Source organism: Argentina silus (genome assembly GCF_951799395.1).
Source record: "Argentina silus genome assembly, chromosome: 12".
In the NCBI taxonomy this organism is placed as follows: domain Eukaryota; kingdom Metazoa; phylum Chordata; class Actinopteri; order Argentiniformes; family Argentinidae; genus Argentina; species Argentina silus.
Genome location: NC_139666.1, coordinates 9,928,109 through 9,942,507, shown reverse-complemented (window position 1 = coordinate 9,942,507; position 14,399 = coordinate 9,928,109). Strand labels below are relative to the sequence as shown.

The 14,399-nt window shown below is 46.0% G+C and overlaps 1 protein-coding gene across 4 annotated transcripts in view; it reads right to left on the bottom strand.

Annotated features, from left to right (window-relative positions):
* Window positions 1-1,484: 1,484 nt before the first annotated feature.
* Window positions 1,485-14,399, bottom strand: part of fmnl2a (formin-like 2a) — a 49,410-nt gene continuing 36,495 nt past the window's right edge. Inside the window, exons 11-27 of one of the 4 annotated variants that reach the window (XM_083682395.1) lie at window positions 14,259-14,369; window positions 13,631-13,780; window positions 12,553-12,654; window positions 11,927-12,275; window positions 11,330-11,512; window positions 9,178-9,302; window positions 8,849-9,051; window positions 7,407-7,641; window positions 7,166-7,234; window positions 6,833-6,913; window positions 6,594-6,723; window positions 6,034-6,197; window positions 5,718-5,819; window positions 5,469-5,567; window positions 4,965-5,085; window positions 3,887-4,009; window positions 1,485-1,619 (exon numbers count right to left, since the gene is read on the bottom strand). In XM_083682395.1, the coding sequence (XP_083538521.1) occupies window positions 3,918-4,009; window positions 4,965-5,085; window positions 5,469-5,567; window positions 5,718-5,819; window positions 6,034-6,197; window positions 6,594-6,723; window positions 6,833-6,913; window positions 7,166-7,234; window positions 7,407-7,641; window positions 8,849-9,051; window positions 9,178-9,302; window positions 11,330-11,512; window positions 11,927-12,275; window positions 12,553-12,654; window positions 13,631-13,780; window positions 14,259-14,369 (2,316 nt within the window). In that variant the 3' untranslated portion in view covers window positions 1,485-1,619; window positions 3,887-3,917. Of the gene's footprint in view, window positions 1,620-2,162; window positions 2,263-3,886; window positions 4,010-4,964; window positions 5,086-5,468; window positions 5,568-5,717; window positions 5,820-6,033; window positions 6,198-6,593; window positions 6,724-6,832; window positions 6,914-7,165; window positions 7,235-7,406; window positions 7,642-8,848; window positions 9,052-9,177; window positions 9,303-11,329; window positions 11,513-11,926; window positions 12,276-12,552; window positions 12,655-13,630; window positions 13,781-14,258; window positions 14,370-14,399 lie in introns of those variants that run through there. The other 3 variants (XM_083682394.1, XM_083682396.1, XM_083682393.1) reach the window with 3 other exon arrangements.

The window sequence follows — 14,399 nt, the reverse complement described above, 5'->3', positions numbered from 1 at the left end:
TACAATATTAACCTTCCGGTTATGAGTGGATTAAGAAGTAAAAAAAAGAAAAAAAAAAAGCAACATTTTTTTGTAGCAAAATATCTGTACATTTAGAAAACCTTTTTTTTGCGTTGTGTACTTTTTTGTTTTGTTTCGCCGTTTTTAATATGACTAGATACTGTCAAAAAAAACAACTGGCACTCACTTCAGTGGGTCACATGATCAAAACTGAGTGGACAGTTTTCAGTGGTTAAATACTATACATTAAACTTACAATAAGGAGTGAGTAGACACCGCTGCCTAGATTCATTTGCCAATAGCAGTTTTCAGAGTTTAAAAACAAACAAACTTGGAATCCAGTTTTCATGTCAAGCTCCTCAAGTATCCTAAAGTGCCTTTCATGCAGCCTCTACACTTGACAGGAAGTGTACCTGCTGTTCCTTGAAGTCAGAAAGTCTTTTTTTTTTTTTAGCATCTTTACCATTACGCTTACAAGATACTCTTTCTCCCAAAGCCCAAAAACCGACTGCTATAGCATTGCATGTGAATGGCACTTGAGGTCTACTTGAGCAGACAATCTAGTTCTACATACAGCTTGTCTACGGCTTGGTCCACTAACCATGATAACACTGTGTGAATGAGATGTTAATACCGTAGTATTAGGGTAGGGGCCTAGCTATACATTTCACATTAGCCTGACCTCCTCTTGAGAGTCACCCCTCCATACTCTCTCTGTTCATGCACTATCTTTGATATGATTTCTCTAATCGTGGTCATAACTGTGGTGTACACAAGTCTACCTCATACTTAATTAAGTACTTTCATTGAGAAAATTACTTTTGGATGACTGCTTTATCCTAACCTCATATATATATATATATATATATATATATATATATATATATATATATCCCCCATTTAAGAAATTCATAAGCCCTTTAGTGTGAATGGAAAAGTTAAAACAACTAAAAAGTGCTGGTCAGACACCCTATCCTATTCCGAGAGGAATGAAAGGTGATAGCACCGGAATGTAATAAGATACGCCGGAACTGTTCATATTCATCACCTGCGGCGGACTTTCAACAGCTAAGGAACCGCGTCTGTTACATTCTACACTTTCCAAGGAACTGTCCCTCCCTAGGATCCCTGCTACAGACGTCTGTGTCCAGTTTTTACACATCGAAGGAAAATACGATTAAAGCCTGGTCAAGTTGTATTGCTTGAAGTCATAAGAAATAAAAACAAATCAGACACAGACAGACAGACAGACAGACAGACAGACAGACAGACAGACAGACAGACAGAACATCTGATCACATAAAAGTTAGGTTCAGGCACTTGGCTTGTCTAAGGTTCCCTATTAGCTGACCTTTTCAGACCTTTCTCCTTCAGTCCATCAGTCCTTCCTCATCCCCAGGCCTTCAGTTCAGAGAGGCTGCTCCGCTCCGCTCCCCTCCCCTCACCTCACCTCACCCCTCTTCCTCACCCCCTCCCCCCCCTAGCACATGCACTGTTCCCTCGTCATCATCACATGATCACTTCCGCGTTGTTGGCCGGCCGCAGGTTCTGATCATCAAAGCGTCTCCTGACACTCCTTCTCACCGCGTCGGCTCGCCTGTAAGGCTGATTTCGAAGATCTGGGATGGGTGGAGGGAGGGAAGGAGGAGGGGGGGATAAAAAGAGCTGTCAGTCATGTTGCCAGGGCACTTTGACGAGCCCTGAGGCTCAGTGAAGTTGGCAGCCAGTCAGACAAAGCAGCTTGAGTTCAACAGAGAGAAAAAACTCCACCTCAGTTTTGTCTGGGTGCAAAGACAAAAACAGGCCAAAGAAAGACCCGATTGATTTGCAGTTGTTTAACATTTACCAGCTAGCCCCTCTGCTATGGATGGCTGCCCTTTTAGAAGACTTGTCATTGGGAGGTACGTTATCCATACTAAAATGCAGCATATACCCATGTTTCACAAAGAGCTGATAAAAAAGGGGAAATATCTCTTCAGAAATGATTGTCCATACAGTACACTTGACTGAGGCATATTCAAAGTGCATTCTATTATCATTAGCCATGCAATATTTCTATGACTGTATTAGGAAATAGAGGATGAAGAGAAAGGAGGGGGGTGGGGGGGAAACAGGCATGGTAAGCCCTCGGTAGTAAAGGGAGGTAAAAAAGAGATGCTTGCCAGGTTTGGGACACATCCACCACCACAGGGGTGCTATTGGAGGAATTCCTTACCCTCGAGTGGACATTGGGAAATTTAGTAATATTATTCTTCTTTAGGGCTGGATGAAAAGAAGACAAAATGGAGGTTAAAAAAAGCAGAGGTGACCGGGAGGAAGGACAGGTCACTCCAGTGTTTCACAGTCTGGCCTTGCGTGGGGGGGGGGCGCTGAGCGGGCAAAGCGGGCATAGTGGGGTGTGGGCGGGGCGGAGGGCCAGGGCAGGGCAGGGCGTTAGGAGGGGCAGAGCTAGAGGCTGTTAACTGACACTGCAGGCAAAAAGGGGAGAGCGAATTCAAGCGTTTTTCTGTTTTTCTGTGTCTCAAAAACCAGGCTGCTTTGCAGAGTGACTACCAGCATTGAAAGAATAGAGCCAATATCAAACTTTGCATGAAGATTTTAGAAAAAATTACCAACTAAACAAAAAGGTTGTTCAACAGACCAGAGAGAGGTCCAATGGAATGCTGACCAAATAGAATAAAGCATGCATGCAGCCAGGTACATACTGATCCAGTAGATTGTGAATTGCATTGCAATTATGGGAAAGTACGTAAAACACTACGTGTTTTTAATTCAATTGCTGAAGAACAATTCAGGTTATGTACCTGGCTGTATATTAGAGGCACACATTAAGAATGATGTGACATTGAAGAAAAAGAGAGCAATTGACAGAGAATATGACTGCATGGTTCATGCAACATGTTAGCAAGGTGACCCTTAACCAGACAGCCAGCCAGACAGACCACAGAAAGTCATGTGATGCGAACTGTATCCATATCACAGGAGTTTGAGCCAAGCACAGGGTCAGGGGAGCTGGGAACAGGGTGCACTGTGGGTAAGGAGCTGGATGAAGCCGTTGGCATGCAAGAGTACCCCAGCAACAGCAGTAACACATGATGAACACTCAGTTGTCATGGATACAGATGAACACACAAGCAAAGTATAATGCCACAGTCATTTCAAAACGAAGTATAACTCACCGACTAGTGCTAAGATATTGCTGGTAATAATTACTACTAAAATCAGATCTACTAAAGCTGGAGCCGAACTACTCATACTCAAACTACTGCTAGTGGTAATAGTGATTACAATATGCATCGTGATGTAATAATCTATTTCCTGAGGGATGGACAGCAAGCACGTATATGGATGGCCAGTGAGTCAGTTGACCAAAGGTTTAAACTGCATCTTGGCTGTTTCGCCAGCAGATGGCGCTTTCCCTACAGTACAATGTTATATCATACTATACTATTACTGGGAGTGCAGACAGTGAGATATGGTCGAATTGTAACCGGAGAAGACACCAGTCCTGAGAGACTGTTGAAAACACCTCCTGTGACATTATGATTTGCTGTGGGGTTGATAATACACACTCATGAATGAGTACAAAAACAGATGACACACTTCATGCAATGGGATAGAGAGGTGATATCAGTGAGTGAACCCCCCCCCCCCCCCCCACGTCCAACAGGACACGCCCTCCTCATGCTCGGGAGAGTGATACGGCCACACCCCAGATGCCTGGCCCAAAGGACATGACGGGCCAGAGCAGACGAAGACACACCCACAGAGTGAGAGAGTTAGAGGAGTGAGAGAGGAAGGGACACAGAGTGTATGGAGAAAGGGAGAGAATGAGAGAGAGAGAGAAAGAAAGAAAGAAAGGAAGAGAGCAGTGTATTCTAGCAACCTTTCAGAGAGAGAGAGTAAATCTCTAAGCTTTAGTAATGGTACTCCTCATTGTGAGCGGGCTCGCAGAAGAACCGTGAGCCTCGTTTGGCTGTGCGGGCGGTAAAGGGCACTGTCTTCAGCACTGCATTGAGACAACAACAACAACAGCCAAGACAAGACAAACACACAGTAAGGAGGCAGACAATCTACAGGGTTTTAGCATTAAGCATTAGGTTAGCATACGCCCTAGTACATAGCATCGGGACTGTACGCAGCACAGCTAAAATCACCACGCTCTACTGGGTTAACTCTACAACGGGCCTTCGGGGTTGCTATGCTACGGCTATTCCACTGGGTCTTAAGGAGAACTCAGGTTAACCCTCTACAAGACAGGCTCTTAGTATGGTCAATTAGTATAGAATTGGGTTTTATTGTTATAGAGATTCAACGTGTTATCACACTATGAACACAAACTGAAGGTTGTATAATTCCTCTGAGGCACATTTTTTTCAACTGTTCACTGAATACAATAGATCGATTATATCCTCTCTGTTTACTGAAGGTCTACAGTGGAATGGAGGGGACATACAGTAACATATAAAAGATCAATACATGGGGTCTAGTCTAGGGAACTACACATAGCCTGGCCCTTCTACAACTGCTATAATTAGCAATGATAAGCAGTTAAGCAATGGTCATACACACATACACACACATCTGAGCTGGCTCGGAATGTCATTAGATTAGCTTGATTGTTGATTGTCAATGCATGTTTGGATCTGTGATTCATGTTAAATTAAGCTTTCGGTTTGAATCACTGATAAACATACTTGTTAGTGGTTTAGAAACCTGTGGAGCACAGGAGAGAACCTGCATGCAGAGCGCCCTGGGTGTGGTGTGGTATGGTGTGTGTGTGTGTGTGTGGTGTGTGTGCGCACGTGATGGAGTGAGAGAGAGAAAGAGACAGAGAGAGAGAGTTTGTTTGTGTGTGTGTGTGTGTGTGTGTGTCTGTGCGCCTGTGTGTGTGTGTGTGTGTGTGTATATGTGTGACTGTATAACCCATGGCTGGAGCCGGGCCCAGGCCAGGTCGTCTGTACCCGTGATGATGTCCTCTATCGCTCCGTCCTTGCCCTCGTAGACGTGCCGACTATCCTTCACCTGCTTCTTCCTCAGCTCTGCTATCAACTCCTGCTGCTGCCGCTTGCCCTTCAGAGGAGACTGAGGAGATCACACACATACAGACAGACAGACAGACAGACAGACAGACAGACAGACAGACAGACAGACAGAGACACACACACACACGGAAAATCTCAGTTTCACAAACCATTCACAAAACAGCGGCCTGAGTGATACTACAAATCTGTAAAAACAGCTCAATAAAAACAGGAGCAGTAACAGCATGTGTGTGTGTGTGTGTCTGTCCTAATTGGTCTATTTGAACTGTTTAACTACTGATCCTGAGCTGATGTGATGAGTCACCGCAGGGAGTCTGCAGTACCTAATATAGCTGCTCCACCCGCAGGAGGTTATCCTGCTGCCATCATTAGTGTGTAGGCCGAGGGGGGGGGGGGGGGGAGACGGGAGATGGGAGAGCTTACCTTCTGGTTTTCCTGGTCCATCATGGCCTCCTGCTCCAGAAGTTTCTCCATCATCATCTGCTCTGCTCTCTTCCTATGCTCATTGTCCTCCTCCGCTTGCTGAGGGAGAACACACGTTCACACACACACACACATCACTTAGACAGAGGACTCTCTCTATCTCACGCTCTCATGCACACGCGCACGCACGCAGAACCCTATGACTATGGGCTAGTCACAGGGTTGTGCAAGAGGGATTATCAGGCTCACCCTGTAGGCCCTGACGAAGCGCACAAACACTGGGAAGAAGACAGATGGAGGCGTCGTTTTGGAATTCTCCCCAAAGAACTTCACAGCCTCATCAAAGGCATCCTGGTGGTGAGAAAAAGCACATTTCACAATTTAACAGCTATGTGTTTTATTACCCTAGCATTTTTAACACGAGGATTTATTATAAATTATATTTTAAGATGAAAGTTTTTCAATGAAGATTTCTTTATAATTAACCATATAAACCTAGAATAAAGGTTTTCTTTGAAAGAAAGTGAAGTCAGTGAGAGGACAGCGCGCGCGTTAGTGAGGTAACCTGTGCTATCTTGGCGTCGTCCTGCAGCTTCTTGAGCTTGCCCTCGTTGTGTGTGATGAAGTCTTTGAGGAGTGTGTTGTGGCCGTGCATGCTGTACTCCCTCTTGGTCAGGTCCATGCCTCTCTGAAGCTCCTTCACGTCCAGCAGAACGTTATCCAACGACACTGGGGGATTCGCATACACACACGCGCACACACACACACACACACACACACAAGCACACACACACACACACACACACACACACACACACACACACACACACACACACACACACACACACACACACACACACACACACACCACACAATTCAAAGCGAGGCACTCCCCATCGAGGGCCATATCCCAGTATGCCTACAGCACAGCTCTTGTTAACGACACACAGCATGAAGGGCTAAATGCTTAAAAAGGGCCAAATACAACCCTATCAACATCATAAGCCATTCTTTGTGACTACAAATACTGTATAAATGTAAGTGACTGCAGCCAAAAGACAGGTTACAAACCTCCACATTTCCATATGATCTAGTTATGATTAGTTAGTGATTAGTTCAACCCACCTGCTGCAGCCTTTTCTACGTAGTGCAGTTCATTGTAGAACAGGGACACATGTTGGTACTTCTCCTTCACCACGTTGGCTATGTAGTGTAACAAGGTCATCTTCCTGTCTGTCGACTTGGTGTCCAGTAGCTGTGAGGATTAAAAAGGGGAAGAAGAAGACATGTTAACGTAATGGCTATTATGTTGAATGAAGAACATTATGCAGAGCAACTAAACCTGAACACGGAGAGAGTCTTACCAAGTCTAAACTCTGGAGTTTGAAACCGTATACTGCTCCTCTTTTACTGCTATTCATGTAGTTTCCCAGAGCCAAGATAATCTGGAAAATAAAAAAAATCAGCTTCAGCGCAAACATACAAGGCAGACACACTCTGACCAAAACATTGTCACTCTCTAGAGTGCCAATAGAGACTTTATTCACCCAAATTTGATACATTGTGATGCTTCGTTTTGTAGCCAGAGATAAAATACCACATAAAACACTTGGCACTCTTGGAGGTGAGTGTTCCAGAATTGTTTGGCAGTTAGTGAGTTCAGAGGACACATGTAAAGGACGGTGACGAAACGGTACCTCTAGAATCTTCTTTAGTTTCTGTGATGATTTGATTGACGCTGACGCTGCGATCACCGCATGAAGTTGCTGTGGAAAAAAAAAATAAAAAAAAATGTGAAGAAAGCAGAACAAAACGTCAAGACATGAGGAGAAGATCTCAAACCGAGGAGAAGCCCTCCTCATCTCCCATCGTTCATAACCGGACTCCTAACAGCTCTGAGAGACGGCTGTTCGGTCGGTCGGGACCCCAGGGACTCACCGGCGTGAGCATCTGGACGCTCTCGCAGAAGTTGCCCACGAAGGCCATGATGGTCATCTTCTGCATGACCCGCTCGATCTTGGTGAAATGCCACATGAAGCGGTCCTCGTCCGTCAGGCTCTCCAGGGGCTTCCGCTCCTTCTCGTACTGACGCATGATCTTCACCTCATGGTCCGTGGGCAGGAAACGCATCAGGCACTCCACATAGTCCACGGACAGCGTGCGCAGGTCGAAGCTGCGCAGAAGGTAGTAGTTAACACACACACACACACCCAGACACCCACCCACAACAGGGTTCTCACTCTTTTAAAGAAATTATTTTCCAGGACATTTTTACGATAAATAACAGGTAGACATTACTCAGCGGCTACACACACAATTACAATCAACATCTGGCTGCCACAGCCTCAGTAGGTATCTCGTGTGTAGAACATGTCACGTCACACCTCTCCTCTGCATTTTCCACTGGCCTTCAGCAGCGGGGTGCATCCTATTCAAGACCCTGGTGCTTGCCTACAGGGCAACTAAGGGAACAGCTCCTGCCCCTATAAACCTGTAAAGTCTGTAAACTGAATTAAGAAACCCATTTTCACACAGCAATATTGCCCCTCCCCTTTCTTTACTACTTTTAATACGCTTAAACAAGACTTACTAATCGACTTGCGTTCAAAGTCAATGAAGAAGCACTACAGTGGCATTATTTCAGCTGAATCTAGAGCAGGGAATCATTGGTGCAAAAACTCCTGATCATAATTTGGGTGGAGGGTCTGGGAGTCCTCTTCCAGGAAAATGTGGACTTCTGTAAGCGCATTTCACGCAATTCTACAGTTTTCAGCAGCATTTTTAAGCTGCAGATTGCTTTGCTTCTGAGCCGCAACACTGGAAAAACCCTGCTATTCTGGGTCAATTAGTGCCATGCATCAATGGTGCACATTAGACTTTGAGAGAGCAGAGTCAGTGTCACGCACACAAGATTCACATCGAGCAACTGTTGAATCGTTCCAATGCGCCTCATTGAGTAAGCATATAGGCACTGTTGCGAAAAATGAAATTGTTATTGTTGTTTTTGAATAGAAGAAATGACCATGGTATCTTTTGATTATTTTGCTTTGGCTACCAGAAACCTTCTCATGAATTGCTTCAGTGAAGGCTGCAACTATTCCCTGCAAGGAATTACAATAAAATAAGCCTTGCCCAAACACGTTTTTAATTGATGCAGCTGCTTATTCAATAGATATGATGGATTTTTTTTACATGACCCTCCAAAGCTTTCCAGGACATTGTTTTCTTTCTTTCTAATTGTCCATGTGTTTTCCAGGCCTGGAAGACTAGTCTTGAATGTTCACTGTTTTCCAGGATGTGTGGGAACCCTGATACACGCACACACACTGCAAGAAGGTGAAAGACCATTACAGGTCTGTTATAAAAGCAGCACGTCTTACAGCTGGATGGCCTTGCAGATCTCCTCAGGGGCCTTGCCCACTTTCCTCAGGGTGATGGCCAGGTTCTTGGCCCGATTGGCGTCCAGCAGTGCCACCTTGTTGGGGCCCTTCTGGATGACCTTCGTTTTGCTGGTGGTCACGTCGATGGCAGGGCCCTGGGCTTTTGTCTTGAACATCTCTTCAAACTCATCCACGTTCAGGTCCTGGGGGATTGTAAAATACAGCACATTGTGAATGGGCATTTTGATAGAGTACTGTATGACCGAGTTTGTGTGAGTGTGTGTGTGTGTACCTCAGAAATGTGAAGTGTGTGTGTGTGTGGTCCCTACCTCCAGTATCCTCTCGTCATCAATCTCGTTGAACACTGTGCCGTTGATCTGGTTGGGCTTCAGTGCCACCCAGTTGAAGACTGGCAAACGGAACTTGGTCTTGATGGGCTTCTTAATCTTCACGGCTGCACGGGATACAGAAGAGTTAGTCCCCATGCAAGTCTCTATATCACTCTATCTATCTATCTACCTACCTATCTATCTACCTACCTATCTATCAATCAATCACACTCACAAACACACACCGTGCAGACTTGTGTGACAGAAGGGTAGACATTAGACAAACTGATATCCGTGTGACGGGTGACTCATGGAGAGATGACTCCCTAGCTGGATCAACAGAAGCTAAGAAAACGTTAACATCTGTCTCCTCTATTCCGAGCAGCTAGCTGTGGCAGGGCTGTGCTAATTTTATGTACAGCCAATGTGGATGTGGAGTCCGGGCACAATAAGCAGATTGCGATGGCATAAAGGACCAGTAGGGGTATCGCCAGTCTGGCCGCCTGTGTCTCCTCAGGTACCCTGTTGTCTTGCCATGTGAGAGGAGGCTGAGTGGCACACAGGCAGACAGAGAGTGGCGCCGGTGGGGCAGAGATAAGAGTTGGGAGAGAGTGGGGCAAAAAACGGCATTCCAAGCCTTACGCAACAATCCCCTATCTCACTACCATCTGCCTGCCTGCCTGCAGAAGCACGTCAGTGTGTTACAGCATGCAACAACGGACACTCTTCCAGACATCACAGAAACACACACGCAAACACATACATTCTTGAGATAGATCAGGGAAACCGTGCAGGAGTTTGGTAAAATGGTATTTTCAGTGGTATCGGATCACGGTTTAAGCGCCAGTATGACACATACTGTCTAACGTATTCCGTATAGTTGCTTTTCTATACTGGCAGGCTAAAGACTACCATTTCAGATTCGTAATTATGCCTACAAAACCGTAGCCACTGAGGAAAACAAGGGGTCCATGTCCTCTTGAAACTGTACTTTCATATTTTGGTGTGCTCATGCCTCAGAGTACTGCATTGAAAACTTCAGAACATCTCTTTGTAGTTTTGAAAACAGTCAAAGAGAAGGCATGCAACACAGAGTCTAATTTCATGCTTGGCTAGAGAGACTCGTCAACATAAAGTGCCTAGGGCATAAGTGGCCATCTCTGTATGGGGACCTTGGTCCTGTGTGTATACACGTCGGAGTTCAGAGACTAAAAATACCATTTCCAACACACTTGGGAGGGGAGACACAGAGAGAACACGACCACATGACAGGGAAAAAACCTACAGAACAGTTTGATGGGTCCCTCTGGTTGGCAGAAAAGATAAAGACAGACAAAGAGAACCGAGGAGAAATCATTAAGAACAAAGGATTGTAGCGCAGCGGAGAGAGAGAGAGAGAGAGAGAGAGAGAGAGAGAGAGAGCAAGAGAGAGAGAGAGAGAGAGAGAGATATTCAGGATACAACATGCTATACATCTTTAATACAAACAACCAATCATTCAGTCCCTCAAAACCAGCATAGCGGTTGCTCTAACAGTTTGCGTACCAACATAAATGACTGACATTACTGTATGATAGAGATGCTTCAGGGCGGTCTTCAAGTCACTTATTCATAGTAAAAGGTCACTTGTTCATGGTCAAATTATCCCTTAATCGCCCGGTAATGATCTTGTGTCACCTCGCAAAGGGCGTCTGTGTATTAAGTGGAGAAAGGGTGCAATGTGTACACACAGGGATAGGTTAAAGGAAAGAACTAATGAATGCCTCCTGACTAGATGATGCCCTATCAGACTCGGCATGACTCGATGATGACCCATTAACAGCAGCACCAATAGCACTGAGTCATCCAGGGTTGTCTAGATTAGCGCTGATATAGCCAGGAAGTCCGCCAGCCTGAGATAGCGGTGGTGAGTAACCCGCATCAGACACACCGATGGTAATCACTGGCTGGCGGAGAGTGACAGGGGGACAGGGGAATCACACACCAAGATACAGATCTTTGCAAGTTTCTAAAGACACTTCACAAATATAATTTGGAGATTGAAATAGCAGATTGTTGACAGCATCATCGGTACTTTTAGCAAAGCTTAAAAGAAGCTGCATCCACACTGCATCTTCCCATGCGGGTGGTTCACCGGGCAGGACGACCTTACCTGCTAACCCAGAGTTGAAGATAACGGTGGGGGATCCACAGCCTGGCAGCGGGGGGGCTGCTGGAGGTGGCGGCGGGGGCAGGGGGACAGACATATCCGGGCCTGGTGGGGGTGGTGGGGGAGGAGGGGGAGGCGGAGGGGGAGGGGGAGCGGCACAGGGGCCAGCTGGAAGCCCATTTGGCACTAGAAGAGAGGAGGAAAGAGGGGAGAGGATGAACAAACACACAGAGGGGGAGAGAGAGAGAGAGAGAGAGATAAGAGACAGAGAAGTGTGCATTTGAGATGACAGCATGCCAAGGTGCCATCTCCCACTGAGACTCAGTCAAACTCCTCATGTGACTAGACCACTCTCCTGGCTCTCCTACAGCAGCACTACTTCTGGTTGTCACAACTCAAATGGCAGAGCTGAGACAGCCTGGGGTAAACCACTGCATCACTCTGAATCAATGTGTGTAAAATAGGGCATAAAAAAAAATAAAATAATGAAAATGAAATGAAAGAGCATGCACTGTGAAATTGGACATTCCAACTCAACACAATATAATTGTGGGTGAGTAAGGAATGCTGTGATTGTTCTGTGGTCCGAGTTCCACTTACCTGTGCCAGGCGCAGGGGGTGGTGGGGGAGGAGGCGGGGGCGGGGGTGGCGTGGGCATCCCCGGGGTGCCCGCCCCGACGTGGTTCGATCCCAGGGGGCTGACTGTGCCGTTGCTGCCCACATAGCCGCCTGGCACGCCCTCCATGCCAGGCACCTGGGTGGTGCCGCAGGGCGGCGAGGGCAGGATGGCGATGTCTCCGTCCCCCTTCTTGTGGATCTTGATGGTGCCCTGCTTCTCCAGCTCGTGGATCTTCTTCTCCAGGTTGCACTGGCGCTGGATGGCCTCGTCCTTCTCCTTCACCATCCGACGCAGCGTGTGCACCTGCGTGTTGGCGTCCTTGTACACTTCCTGTTGGGGACGGGGGACGGACGGACGGACGGACAGGAAACAGGGATGTCAGACAATCAATCAATAGGTATAGACCTCGTTCATGTAAAGTGCCGCGGTGATGTTTTGAAAGGCGCTAATCGAATAAAATGTGTGATCGTTGTTATTAATGAATGAAAAAGGGGAATAATAATAATACTAGTGAAACAAAACACGAGCGTCAACGTGATAACTGCTCTGCCAGTCCATGTACTGTAGGTTAGTAGATAGAGAGCTTGGCGTGTGTGTGAAGTCTCACCCGGACGGAGTCAAGGTCCTTGTTCCTCTGCATCAGCTGTTTCTCCAGCTCCACGATCTTAGACATGGCCTCGTTCTCTGTGTCCTGCAGCTTCTCCGTCATCTAGGGCAGCAAGAGACGGGAAACAAGATCTTCAAATATCAAGAGATATTTCACCACCCCATTCAAATGTGTTTAAGTTGAGTGCATTCAGAACACTCGGGTACTGTATGAAGTAAATACTGGCCTAGTGTCTGTTACACAGGGCTATTCAACTAAGGGTGATTTTGAGTTCATGACCAAATCTATGCAATATTAGATATATCATGTATCTCCTCTGTATCCCAACAATGAGAAATCCAATGGAACCTAGCCGTTTCTGGCTATTATATAGACTTGTCATTATGCAAGAGGATCCATAGACTGTTGGTTATGTTTAGCTGGGGCAGGCACCAGGCTAAATGAAAGCATGAGACTAATCTACCGTCCTGAGAGGGCGAGAGGCATGTGATGTGAAGCCACACTGACAGAGGTTAAGACGGCTACTGTACATGCTGTCAGATCACTGCCTAACACCGTGGTACAGAAGGGTGGTGACAGGAGGGTGTCACTGTGTCACAGGCGGTCACAGTCACTACGGTAGAACAGCCTGGACAGGGCTATTAAGGGGTAAGAGAAGGGAGCATGGGGACAGTCATTGACCAGTTATAATAATAGTAATAATATATTGTATTTGTAAAGCGCTCAATCTCATAGTGCATAGAACTGAGTTCATTTAAAAAATACAAACAAAACCAGAAAAAAAACAATACACTATAAACAACTAAGAAGACTAGAGGAAGACCTAATAATAATTTTTTAATAATAATAAAAAAAAAAAAATAAAAAAAAAGTATATTGGAGTTATTAAGGAGTGAGAATGTGAGTATGATAAAGGCAGCCAGGTACAGTAGAAGTCCAAGTTTAAGTGTGGAGTAGAAAGACTTTGAGAGGAGGAGTCAGATGGTCTGTGTCGTCCAGAGAGAGTATGGTAGAGAGAGCCAGTGCCAGAGACCCAATATGTCTGTTTGTGTGTGTGTGTGTGGTTTCTGGTTCTCACATGTGACATGTTCTCCTCTAGCTCCTCCACGCGCTCCAGCGCTGCATTCTTGGTCTCGGCGTCCTCCAGGAGGGCGCCCACGTCAAACACGTTGTCCAGGTAGGCCTGGATCTGCACCTGTAGCTTGTCGCTCTCCGTGTGCTTCAGTTTCTAGACACACAAGAGGGCAGGGAGAGAGATGGATTGAGTGAGCCAGTTTAGTATTTGATCCTAGGTCTATTGTGCAGTAATTGTTTATTTTCAAATTCTTTTTGCATTTGATTGAGCCTGTCAGAAGTGCAAGATGGGTGGGGCTTGGACTTGTGGGACAATTCCATTCGTTCCATCATGGCACCAGCCAAGCTCAATCAAACACAGCTTAAGTATTTGAAAGAAAACAAATATAATTTAGACTGTGGTCTGCTGCACAAGGGCAACATTGCTAAAGACTGCATTGATTAATTCTCTCCAGTGAGGCAGCAATGGGTTTATGGAATTGGCTGGCTTTATAAATAGGGGGAAATCACGATATTGACCACATTTATTTGGGCACTGGAGAGTCATGAGAAGATATGCTTCACAGCTGAGCTGACAGTTCATTTTTTTTTCATGCATCTGTACATTTTCCCTGTGGTCTGTTTCTGCTTACATCTAGATACTCGTCCAGACAGAGCTTGGTGAAGTCATACTGTAGGTGCACCCTGAAGTTCATGTCCTCTACTGAGTGCACCACAATGTTGATGAACTGCATACACGCCACCTGGGAATAAACAAGCAGACGGTTCAGACA